This window comes from Fukomys damarensis, unplaced genomic scaffold (assembly GCF_012274545.1).
Source record: "Fukomys damarensis isolate Sample0158 unplaced genomic scaffold, DMR_v1.0_HiC HiC_scaffold_10, whole genome shotgun sequence".
Lineage (NCBI taxonomy): Eukaryota > Metazoa > Chordata > Mammalia > Rodentia > Bathyergidae > Fukomys > Fukomys damarensis.
In genome coordinates, this window is record NW_022900922.1 from 12,211,371 (window position 1) to 12,224,531 (window position 13,161).

Consider the following 13,161-nt stretch of genomic DNA (forward strand, 5'->3'; position numbering starts at 1 on the left):
GTTGCTATCCATCTCCACTAGGAGAATACACAACAAGTGAAGGCATTCCAAAATTATCTGGAGCAATCTTCAGAGTTCTTTTAATGCTATGAACAAGACAAACATAATAGCTTCGATTTTAAGGAAACTGAGAACTCAGCAGTAAGGTGTGAACATGGAAAGGAACATTTAAAAATGCACTAAATATACTAGTAACTCCAGTTATTTTCAAAGGTCAGACTTTAAATTCTATTCAAAAGTCTATCTCAGCTTTTTACTTTTATCTCTTTTAAATGAGCTGAAGCTAGCTATATAAAAAGATATGGGGCCTCAACTTTTACTCAAAATTTCCTAAAAATTTGCTTCTAAAAATTATTAACGGGCCAGGGATTAGCTCAGTGGTACCGTGCCTGCCTTGCAAGCACCAGGTCCTGAGTTTGATCTCCAGTACCACCCAAAAAAAAAGTATTAGCAAATAATCCAACTGGAGTACCTTCAGATGATATGGCAGGTCAGATTAACTTGTTTTCACATTAATTCATTTTACAAGTCTTCTGAAATCTCTGCCTCTTAATCTAAATGAAAACTTTCTGATATTTTAAAGTTTAGTTAAGATTCTAGCATTATAAATTCAAACTCAATACTGCCATCTGTTACCTTCTATTTAAAAGGTAATAGCTGAATAAAAATACATTCCAAGTTATTGGCTTATTCTGAGGAGTTAATATAGTTCCTATTAGAGGCTCTTTTCCAGCATCAACGCTGTACCCAAAACCATCATACTTCATTACGGACATAGTGCTTGACCCATCAGAGAGATACACTCTGATTTGAAAACCCTTCTGTGGATGTAAATGATAAAGCTTCAAGTCCTCAGAAGGAACTCGAATATTAACTTTATGTGTAAAGGCATAAACTGATAGTTGAAGAAAGATTTGCCACAGTCCACTGATACTTTTTGACCCAATACAATGAACTTCATGCTTTGTGTGATATTCTGCAAGAAGAAATACCTTCTCGGTACTGGCATGGAGGCTTCTCCCAAGAATTAATTTTAAAAGGTCTCTTCAAACTTGTCAGACATAGGACCTTTTTCATACAATGCAGATATAATAGACTGTTTCATCTACTTTTAATTCATACTGATCATCATGCTTTACTTTCATACATTTGCTTGTGAACTCACTGCTAAACATTTTTGGTAACTCACTCTTGAGTCTGGCCTTCCCTTCATCAGGGTGATCATTGACAGAGATCACTGTGTCATACATACTTTCACCAATATTTGCATAAACAAGCCTTCAGTTCAGCAGCTATATTGTTTTTCTTTTTTTTTGTACCGGGCATTGAACTCTGGTCCTTGCAAGACAGGCCCCCGAACCACTGAGCTAAATCCCCAGCCCCTAAGCAGCTATATTTAAAATAATGATTTTCTAGCCCTCCATGGGATGTTTTGATTCTAAGCTTGGATCATTAGTGTTTTTAATAATTATATCTGAAATTTTTAAAGAATTGGAAAATGTAGGAATCTGTATCTTCTGTATCATCAATCTATCAAAAGTAGTGTTTTGGGAGGTGTCAGCCTGTGGGACCAAAGATGTATTGCTGACTGCTGAGTCTGGACTGGAGCTAATAGTGTTATCATCATCTGTAATCTCCTCTTCTTCTTTGTCATCTCCTGTTAACATAATACTGTTTATTACCTGCTCATTCTGTACAAGTGAGTAGATTACAGAGGCAGTATGATTTATAAGAACTGATACTTGGTCGTGTAGTAAGTGATGTCTGATTTAATGTTGAAGAGTCATATATATTGGAGCAGAAGACTCCAGCAATTTGTTGCTTCCTTGTGTCTGGTTTCTATTTGCCTGAGTGACAGGAGTGGGAAGTTTCTAACTAGGTGAGATATTTGTTAAAGGGAAACAACTAATGTTAGTAAAAGGTGCAGAATGTGGAATAACAACAGGGCCAGTTATGTTGGACCTTTGTCACTGCATTGTTAGTCAATTAAGTCTTCTTTGCAAGCAGAATCTCAGAGCAGCAAAGGGTATCGTCATCATCATCATCATCATCATCTGACAGTAATAATGATCTTTTTATTTCATAATCTTCAGCAGATAATGAAAAGTACTGTTATAATAGGCATTATAGTGGCCCATTACCTTAGGCTTGCTTCATCTTTCAATTATTATATTACAAGGTTTTTGTCACTACAACCAAGAAGTAAGGATTCAGTATTATCATTCTGAGCTATACCTGAGATGCTTTTAATCTGTGTCAACAGGACACAAGCTCTGCTGTAAGTTTTACTCTTATAACTGTCCTGATTTAATTAACTCATCAGCTAAATCTGCTCTATCACAGACAATTTTAGAACTATAGATGTAATTCAGAATTTCTGCTCCTGCAAAGCTCACTTCACCAACCTGCCCAGCAACCGAGAAGAGCTGATAGAAGTATATACTGTCCTAGAAGCTTAAAGAATATCCCTGTAGGCCCAGAATTTTCAGTCTTGCAAATAGGGATAACCTCATGGAAGAGTTCAGAGTCAGCCGACTGCCAGAGTAGTGCATGTACTTAGCAGCAGTTTTCAGCGGGCCTGCTTCCTGACCCACCACTTCTCCTCACAGCAGAAGGGCAAATCTTCCAAAAGGGAGAAGTTGAGCCCAGAGATTCTGCTCCTCTTTAGACATTGCTCCAGTCTTGAGCTACCTGCTGTTGCTCCCACTGCTACAGCTGCCTCTTGCTTTCTTCACTTCACAATGTGTGTTAGAGATTATTACACGGTCATTTATGGAGATCTTTACAGCTTTGCCTAACTGTTTACAAGCTGATCTCCATCTGTAGTTGGCTTAGGTCTTCAAACCAAGGCTACTTGCCTCTTGTTTCAGCTCAGCTCTGGTGAATTCTCTGGTCTGTAGCCTTCCTCTTTGCAAGATAATATCATTGTCTCTCGCAGCCTCTTCACATCCTCTGTGTTCCTGTTGCCATGTTGCCTCAAATGTGATGGCCACCCTCTTCATCCATGTTCCCATTCTACCCACTTGTCTCCAGATCTGGCTTATTGTGCAGCTACTTCAGTCCTTCCTCTTTTCTCTAGTCCACTCAGAATTCTTCCTTCTGAGAATTTTCATTGAAATTTTAATTGTATACACTTGAGCATTTTATTATTTTTTAAGGATTTGTATTTCACAGCTTCAATTCCTTAAAGTAGCTTTATGTTATTACTTTGTTGAAATGGGTCTTGCAGTGTTGCCCAGGCCAGTCTCAAACTCATGGATTCAAGGAATCCTTCTACCTCAGCCTCCAAGAAATCAATTTGTTAAATACTTAATATAAGGAGTTTTTTGCCACCAATCCCTAATAACATTTTTTTATAACCCCAGTGTTATGGCTTGTGTCTAAATGTTCCCTCAAAGCCTCATGTGATCATAGGTGGAGCTTTTCCAGAAGTGGCTGAATCTAGAGTTTGTGATGCTGGGATTGATTCAAGGTGCAATGCTAGGCTCAAAGGCACTAGGATTAAGGATATGAGTACTGCCCATCCTAAATAGTCTAAATAAGATAAAAGGGGCAGAAAGACTCTGTTAAGATCCCTTGATGCTTTGCTACCTTCTTTCTGCCATGAACCATTGTCCCTTTACGGTGGAGCCAGCCAATTGTGGACTAAAATCTCTACAAACTATGAGCTAAATATATCTTTCTTTCTTTAACTTTGAGTGTTGGGTATTTTGTCTCAGCAATGAGAAAAGTAAGATACCCAGAAACCATAATCAATAAATGTTCAGGGGATGTTAAAATGAAATATTAGAAGCAACTTAGTATTTTTTATTAAATTGCTTGGTACATTTTAGGGATACACTATGATCACATTCACCATTGGGAATTTGTCCATGATCTATCTTGGTTCTTATTTTTTCCCATTCCCTTTCCCTCTCTTCAACCCCTCCACTCCTCCCTATTTATATAAGCTTTGTTTCCATTTTTTTTCCTTTTTTTCCCATTTTTTTCTTTCCCTTCTTTCCTTGCCCCATCCTCCTCCCTAATTTCCCTTCCCCTTTGCACATACATTTTCTCCCTATTTTGCAATATCTAGTATATATTTTGGCCCTCATTTACACTTTGTTTCTCACACCAGAAAAACAATTTGGTGTTTACACATGTGTCCTATTTATTTTACTTAAGAGTATGGTCTCAAGTTGCATCCATTTAGCTATAAATGTCTCTAGTTTTTCTTTATAGCCGAATAGTACTCCATTTTATGTGCATTAAAAAATCTTCTTTATTCAATCACCAGTTGGGCATTTGAACTGTTTCTAAGTTTTAGCTATTACAAACTGTGCCACTGTAAACATGAGTGTTCATATGTCACTGTGGTATAATTCTTTCAGGAACATTCCCAGCAGGGTAATATCTGAGTCAAATGTGATCTCTAATCCTAGCTTTTTGAGGTATCTCTATATTGATTTCCGCGGTGGTTGCACCAGTCTACACTCCCACCAATAGTGGAGAAGGGTTCCTTTCTCCCCATAGCTCTGACAGCACTTGTTATTGGTTGATTTCTTGATAGCAGCCATTCTTTCTGGAGTGAAATGGAATCTCACTGTTGTTTTTCATCTGCATCTCTCAAATGACCAGCAATGTTCAATGTTTTTTCATATGTTTATTTGCTGCTTCTACTTCATCTGGGAAGTGTCTGTTTATTTCAGATGCCCATTTTTGGATTTGGTCTTTAAATTTGGAGGGACTGATTTTTTTTTCATTTACTGTTTATTGGTATATTTTAGAACTACAATATGATGGCATTCATCATTGGGAATTTGTATCTTTACATGATATATCTTGGTTATTTTTTCCCCATTCCCCTGCCTTCCCTTGAACCTCTCCATTCCTTTTTATTTACAAAGACTTTATGTTTCCAATTTTTTTTCTTATATTTATTCCTTTCCCAACCCCTCCCACTTTCCTTTCCCCTTTCCCTTTTCTTCCTATTTCACATCTATTATACATTTTGATCCTTATTTTTACTTTCTCACATTAGAGAGACTATTCAGTATTTACACCTGTGTCCTGTTTGTTTTACTTGAGTATGGCCTCAAGGTGCATCCATTTAGCTATAAATGTCTCTAGTTTCTCATTTTTATGTCTGAGTAGTACTCCATTTTATTTTTTTAAAAACCCCACGTCTTTACCCAGTCTTTAGTTGGTGGGCAGTTGGGCTGTTTCCAAGTTTTAGTTATTACAAACTGTGCCTGTATACACATGGGTGTGCATATATCTCTGTGATATGATTCTTTTAATTCTTTTGGGAAGATACCCAGCAAGGGAATAGCTGGATCAAATGGGACCTCTAATCCTAGTTTTTTGAGGTATCTCCATACTGATTTCCACAGTAGTTGCACCAGTCTATACTCCCACCAACAGTGGAGAAGGATTCCTTTCTCCCCACAGCCTTTTTTGGGTTCCTGTCACTTGGAATACTATTTTCCATCCTTTGACTTTCTGTCTATGAATTTCTCTCTTTTTTTTTTTTTTTTTTTTTTTTTTTTTGTACCAGGGACTGAACTTGGGTGAGGTAAATCCCAGCCCTATTAATTTCTTTTTGAATTGTGTGTTTCTTATATCCAACATACTGTTGGATCTTGCTTCTTGATCTATTCTGCCCGTCTCTTTCTTTTGATTGGTGAATGGAGACCATTAACATTGATGGTTATAACTGATGTATTGACTTATCCTTTTCACGAAATTTTCCTATTGTTGGCTCATCCCTCCCCCATTTAATTTCTCACCTTTCCTGATGGATTCCTTTGGTTAGGGTTCATGGCCAACTGTTTTGTTGATGTTTTTGGTTTAATTCCAAAATTATTGTATATTGCTTATTTTGAGTCTCTTAGGTAATGACGATTTCTCAGAGGAGTCTTCCAGGTATAGTTGGTCTTTGGGTTTTGACTCTGTAATGCCCTTAGGCAATCTCAATTTTGATCTACCAGGAAGGACAACTGACTAGAATAATCGTGTCACCTTGGTCAAAGTAATATAATCAACATCAACAATAGCATCAAACACAGCCTAGAAAATGAAAAACTGTGGTAACTATTACTCTACCATTTTTAACTGCATGAATTGGACTTGTGATCACATATTGAAGTCTAGAACCAACCAAAATATGTTTGCAGTAGAGAAGTCCTTTAATGTAGGAAATTTACCCTCCAGGAAGAAGACTTAGAAGGAATTGGGAAGCAGAATAGTGAAATAGGAGGAGAGGGAAAGGTTAGAAGTAAGGCCAGGACACACAGGAAGACTGTGCAAACTTTGGGAAACTGGTGAAGACAGGAGAAAAAGAGAGAAGGAAGGACCAAAAATAAGAACAGAACAAACTAACAGTAATAGGAATACTAGAAACCATATTCAGTATCCAATAAAAATAAGAAAAAACAGGACTAAAACAGGAACTAGAAAGGGGAGAAACGAAGAATGAGAAAGAGAAGAAAAAGAAGAGAAAAATAAAAGAGAAAAGAAAAAATGTTCCATACAGGGCACATCTCTGCTGCTGTCACCAATAGTCAACATAGTCAGCATACAGATCTGAGTCAGTTAATCTCAGAGAGCCAGACAAAGTTCCCTGAAATTCAGGTTGGTTTCTGGCTGTGAAGCTGGAATTTAACTTGATCTCCTGCAGATTGAACTCTGTAAGGTTCTACTGCAGGTTCCAGTTGCCCTTCCCCTGAAGTGAGTCCGGGTTTTGGTAGGAGGTGCTGATTGCAAGAACTCACCAAGGCTGTAGTCTGCTGTGTCTTTGTTACAGTGACTCTCTTTGCTCTCCAAGAGGGCTTCAGTTTTCAAGAACAAGCCTCAGAGAGACCTTCTCTCTGCTCCTCACCACTGTGCCATCTTCCCAAGCTCATTACGGTGGTCTTTCTGGCCCCAGGAAGAATCCTGGAAGGGTGACTCCCAAAGGCATGGTGGCCCAAGGTCTAGTGGTTGCTCACAACTTAGTGTTTAAGAAAATCATGTTTCTCTACATGTTTCTGATAATTTTTCAAGATAATTTTAGAATGTCACAGAATACTAACATGAAATATTTTAAAATTTTATAGCAAGAACATTACTTTTAAGACATGAATGTGAAAATATTGCAATTATTTACCACTTGTCTTTATTTGCCAACTCTTCAAGCCTTTTACTCACACAGCATATGTTCTTTTTCCCCCTTTTGGTCAGGTAACAGCTGTCTCTTGACTAATTTAAAATGTTGCATTAAAATGAGCTTTGCTATTTTCACTATTGCATATGTTCATCCTACACTTTGGGGAAATGACATAATGTGATTCAGCATGTTAGTTTAAATATCACCCAAAATGTAATCGTTTCCAGATCCATTTGTTGACATTTAATACTGTTCACAGTTTAAAATGCCATAAAGCCAAATGCAGTGGTATTTGCATCAGTGCAAAAAATGTTAATGTAAAATATATGTGTTTAACTTGTTGGCAAAATTATCTAATATATTTTGTACACATTACAATCAGGTATGATACTCATAACATGGAGTGGCCACTTGAAACATGAAAGTTTAGTTCAAATGACAGCTGTCATTACCTTAAGAAATACAGTACTCTAATTTTGATTTAGAGTCTATTCATAGATTGGCCCATACCAGTCCTTCCCTTGACATGCCTTGATATGCATGTAGAACTAAGTACTAGAAGTTCACCTACCTTTAAATTTTTCTCTTTTTCTCCCTAAAGAGTAGCAAATGCTTATAAGCTAAAGCTAGTCCTTTGTTCTGGAAGTTTCACCAATTTCTCTTCTACTGAGCAAAAATCAAATGAAAATAATGAATATACATATTTCTTTTACTTTAAGGCTAAACAGAATATTTCCCTACTAGTTTAGTTTTTCTGTGAGAAAAGCTGAGAATAAGAAGTCTTTTTCTTTATCCCTGACTTATTTCCCATATTCCTTGAACAGATCCTGTCCAGAATTCTTTCCATTCAAAGCTAGCTAACTAATTTACTTACTTATTAAGCTTTCACAATGAAAATTTTCAGATGTACAGAGACAAGTAAAAAGAATTATACAATAGATAATTATTATATAACCATCACCTAGATTTTAATGTGTATCATATTGGTATCATTTCTTAATTTTCTAAATTATTTTAAAGTAAATTATAGAAATTATGACATTTTCTAGATTAATTTTAAAAGACTGTTTTCTTCTGTAATCATAACATTATCTCTCCTCGCAGAATTGGCAGTAATTCTCTAATGCCGTCAAATATCCAGTGCATAAACTTCTTCTGTCCCCAGAATGTCTGTTGCAGCCAATGCATTCAAATCATATTCAACCAAATATATCTAGCAATATAATTGAGTTTACTGTTAACTAATTTAAATGGAAGAAATAAAAATTCTTTATCACTAAAAACAACTTGATTTTTTTTTTTAAGCATGGAGCCAAGTTAGTTTTGTATCTGTCAGAATTGGTACATAATCATGAGGATGAGCTGACTGAAGAAGAACTGGGCACTGCAGACCTGCTTATGTGTGCTCTAAAACTGTGTGGTCATAAGTACATCCCACCCAGTGCATCCTCAAAACCAGACCTTATCAACATGATCAAAGAGGTGAGTCAGTAAGCTGTAAGTAGTTAAAAGAGTATGTGTATGTGTGTGTTAGTTACATCCCAGCCCTTTTTATTTTTTTATTTTGAAACAAGTTCTCACTAAGTTGTCTATAAGCTTCTAATCCTCCTGCTCCAGCCTCCTGAGTAGTTGAGATTACAGGTGTGCACTACCACACTCAGCTAAGATTTTTTTGTTGTTATCTCATACACTGATACTAAACTTGAAATGGTTATTTTATTCTTTACTATATTGTACTTTTTCACTATGAGAGGAAAAAATAGGTTTATTTTATGGAACTTTTTATTCTCTATGGGCATCCTAATCAAATTTCAGTAACTTTTAGTGAAGAAAAGATTTTTTAAATGACAAGCATGTTGAACTGTATCTTCAGATCTGCATTCTTTAATGAAAAAGCAAAGACCAGTATGGTAGCACAAGCCTGTAATCCCAGCATCCAGGAGGCTAAGGCAGGAGCATCTCTCAAGCTTAAGATAAGCTTGGGCTACATAGTGAATCCAAGGCCAGCCTGAATAGCATAACAAGACTCTATCTCAAAAACAAACAAGAAAGCAAACCACTATGTGAACTTACTGGTTTTGGCAACCCTGGTTAAGTATTTCTTTCTTTCTTCCTTTCTTTTTTTTTTTTTTGTATTGGGGATCAAACTCAAGTCCTTGAACTTATGAGGCAGGTGGTAGAACCACTGACCTAAATCCCTGGGGTTTAAGTATTTCTGTAACCTAATTTCTGTAACCAAATTGCACAGAAACAAAGGAGAATTATAACATTATTTACATGACTTTTTTTTTTTTTGGTACCAGGGATCGAACTTGGGACCTCACACATGGGAGGCAGATGATGGAACCACTGAGCTAAATCCCTGGCCACTTATTTATTTTAATATTCTGGTCTCCTGGGGATATTTTTTTCCTTTTTTACCTTGGTTTTTAAAAAGCTTGTTTGGGCCAGGCATGGTGGTACGTGCCCTGTAATCCCAGCATTCAGGAGTCTGAAGCAGGAGAATCACTGTGAGTTCAAGGCTAGCCTGGACTACGTAGTGAAACACTGTCTTAAAACTAAAAATAAAAATAGTTTGTTGGGTTCTGCCATAATATTGGCATGTGATGAGAAGTACTAACTTTATGTTAACACATTATCCAAATCTTCTAGGAACAAAAGAAATATGAAATTGAAGAAAGTGGGAGTAAAGCCTCTTGGCAGAAAACAGTGAATAATAATCAACAAAGGTATAATTTTATGTGTTCCAAAAATCATATTTTGAAGGAACCATTAGACTTTATATGTATACTTTTAGCTTTTTTGCTTTGGTTTGAGTTTTGGTTTTCTGGGGTCCCTCCACCCCAGTGCCGGGGATGGAACACGGGCATCCTACATGCTAAATAAGCACTACCATTAAGCTCCACCCCCAGCCCTCATTTAGACTTTTAGTTTTAAAGTATTATGTTTTGATATCTATTTAGTATTGTATACACTCTTACAGATAATCTTTTTAGTCTTTTTCAGCGTCTTGACTCAAAATCAAAGGATATATCTAAAATAGCTGCAGATATCACCCAGGCAGTGTCTCTCTCCCAGGGAATAGAGAGAAAAAAAGTGATCCAGCACATCAGAGGAATGTACAAAGTGGACCTAAGCGCAAGCAGGCATTGGCAGGAACTCATTCAGCAGCTGACACACGATCGGTGAGCAGTGAGAGGACATCGTTATCTCCATGAGTATTAAACACTGTTTTCTTTTCTGTTTTTCAGCACTGGGGTTCAAACTCAGGTCGTTGAACTTGCGAGGCAGGCGGTGGAGCCACTGAGCTAAATCCCCAGCCTTAAACGCTATTTTCAATCCAGAATTCGGATTCATAAAATGATTTCAGTAGCTGAAGCATTTTTTGTTTAATTTTTGGTATTTTTTTAATCTTGAAAAATAATTGTGTGAGTTTTTTCCATTGTTGAGAAAAACATGAGAAAAAAGAAGGCAAAAAATGGTATTGGCTCTTCTAAACAGTAAAATTAACTTTCATTTTAAATAGGATCTTTTCAAAAGAATAAAGAAATCACTGAAATGGATAGTTGAGAAATACATCTTTTTTTAGCTAAGACTGTTGTACATTGTGAATAATAAAAAGAGGGAAATTAAAGTGTTATTCTCTAAAATTTAGTTTAGATAACTCTAGTATGACTTTGGGATGTTAGTATATACTAACCATTTTATAAAGTAAATTACAGACAGCTAAAAAAGTTAAACTCAGAAAGTTTACAAAGTGGAAGAGAGTATTAACTCTGAATATTGGGTAACTTTCTGAGCTCAAAACTGTTACAGAAGAAATTAAAATGAAATCCTTGCTTTTGAATTTTGTTTTCCAGTGTATTTAATGACCAAAAAAATGCAAATTTATTTTTAACTAATATAGCAAATAATATAGTAAATATGTTTATTGCTTATAAAACATACAGATTTGAAAGTGAAAGACTACAATCCCTGAAGTTTGAAAGAGGAAACTCCTCACACAAAACAAATAAAATTAATAAACAAAAGGGAGAATATTCAGTATTCCTATAGGCTTGATTTTTTAAAACTTAGATGTCCCATTTAGCTTTTTCTTTTTTCTTTTTTTTCTTGGTACTGGGGATCGAACTTGGGTCCTCGTGCTTGCAAGGCAGGCAGTGGCACCACTGAGTTAAATCCTGGCCCACATTTCACTTTTTATGTTTAAAAAAAAATGGGGGGCCAGGCTACTAATAGCTGAGAACGTCAGCTGTCCTTTGTCAGAGCTTTGGTGCCACTGTACACTGACAATATATGTCAGGAACCCGACAGATATCTCTAATTCTAGACATGTTTTAGTGTATCTCTCTTGTGAAAAAAATCAGAATATAAAAGACAGAAAGGTTTCCATATCTGCATTATTCACACTACAAAATAAATTGGAAAGACTTCAAATGAAAAATAATAGTAAGGTGTAAAATACATTATGATGTGTTCAGTCAACATCATATTAGTCATATTAATTATGGTGATAATAAAGAGTGTACTGTGCTCAGTAAGAGAAGGCAGGAGCTGGGAATATGTATGTGTAATGATTATAACTACAGATTAAAAATAGGTACATCTTAAAAATGAAAGAAAATAATGCTCAGGGTAGTAGGATTAAGAGTGGATTTTTCTTCATCTCTTTCTAATAATGTATTTAATAGGATTTAACAGCTTTCTTTTATCTAAAATAATTTTTAAAACTTTTAAAAATATGATAATATACCACAAAAAGAACTATTACATTGTTAAACTTTCCATAGTAGTAATGAAATATCTTTTTTTATTGTGTATCTTCTTCTTTTTTTTTTTGGGGGGGGGTATTGGGGATCAAACTTGGGTCCTTGCGCTTGCAAGGCAGGCGGCAGAACCACTGAGCTAAATCCCTGGCGAAATATCTTTTTTAAAATGTAATAAATGCAAGAAACTGAAAGTAGCTTGCTCCAGAAGACAACTCAATATCTGAAATTCAGGAGCAAAAGCATTTTTAAAATGATACTGTTTTGTTCAATCTATATGGGTTCCCTGCTAAATATATAAATACTCAATGTTTTTAAATTGAATAGATCAGTTGTGATTTACTTACTCTAATGATTTTTTAAGGCCATAAGTCCTTGGATGGCCCTTCAAATGTCCTTTTATTTTCACTTGCAGAGCAGTATGGTATGACCCCATCTACTACCCAACCTCCTGGCAGTTGGATCCAACAGAAGGGCCAAATCGAGAGAGGAGGCGTCTGCAGAGATGTTACTTAACTATTCCAAATAAGTACCTGCTTAGGGATAGACAAAAACTAGAAGGTAAACATGGCTTCTGCCAAAGCATATAAATATGGCAAATAACTGTGGTGGTCATTGAATAAAGATAGTGTGTACTTTTTCCTCAGCAGATGTGATCAAACCACCACTCTCTTACCTATTTGAAGACAAAACTCATTCTTCCTTCTCCTCTACTGTCAAAGACAAAGCTGCAAGTGAATCTATAAGGTAAATTTGAATCCAGAGACCTTCATTCTTTTGTGAATATACAATTGTTCCTTGTAAGTTTTATGTAATCTTTATTTTAGATAATGTTACAGCTTTAGGAAAAGTCCTAAACAAAGCAAGTTCAAGGCAGAACAAGATTCAGTGTCTAAAATCTAAATGACATTTCTGAGAGCAGAACATTTTGGACTTCATTCATCATGCTCTGGCCCTTATTCGTATACATATTTTTATAGTTAATTTTTTTAAAAGCTGCTCGTGGTATCAATAGGCAATATAGTGTGGTGATTAATCATTCACATTCCAGTTCCTGCTCTTCCTAGCTGTCTGACTGTGCACATTACTTAGCCTCTGCACCTGCATTTCTTCATCTATTAAATGAAGGAAAAATCATACCCACGTTTTCATAGCACTGTTGAGTTTTAAATGTGTCAGTAAGTAAGTATTATGAATGCCATTGCTGTGGCTATTACACAGTGTGGTCAGAAAGTAACAATGAATGATTAAATTTTTTTTAATGTACTA

At 35.9% G+C, this 13,161-nt stretch overlaps 1 protein-coding gene and 1 pseudogene across 4 annotated transcripts in view; one reads left to right on the plus strand and one right to left on the minus strand.

Moving 5' to 3' along the window:
* The window catches only part of Lyst (lysosomal trafficking regulator), a 196,312-nt gene that overhangs the window by 128,713 nt on the left and 54,438 nt on the right, over positions 1-13,161 (plus strand). For 3 of the 4 annotated variants that reach the window (XM_033761844.1, XM_033761845.1, XM_033761847.1), the window contains 5 exons: positions 8,432-8,608; positions 9,779-9,855; positions 10,123-10,311; positions 12,308-12,453; positions 12,540-12,639. In XM_033761844.1, the coding sequence (XP_033617735.1) occupies positions 8,432-8,608; positions 9,779-9,855; positions 10,123-10,311; positions 12,308-12,453; positions 12,540-12,639 (689 nt within the window). The remainder of the gene's footprint in view (positions 1-8,431; positions 8,609-9,778; positions 9,856-10,122; positions 10,312-12,307; positions 12,454-12,539; positions 12,640-13,161) is intronic. The other variant, XM_033761846.1, reaches the window with a different exon arrangement.
* LOC104860762 lies at positions 640-3,014 on the minus strand (annotated as a pseudogene).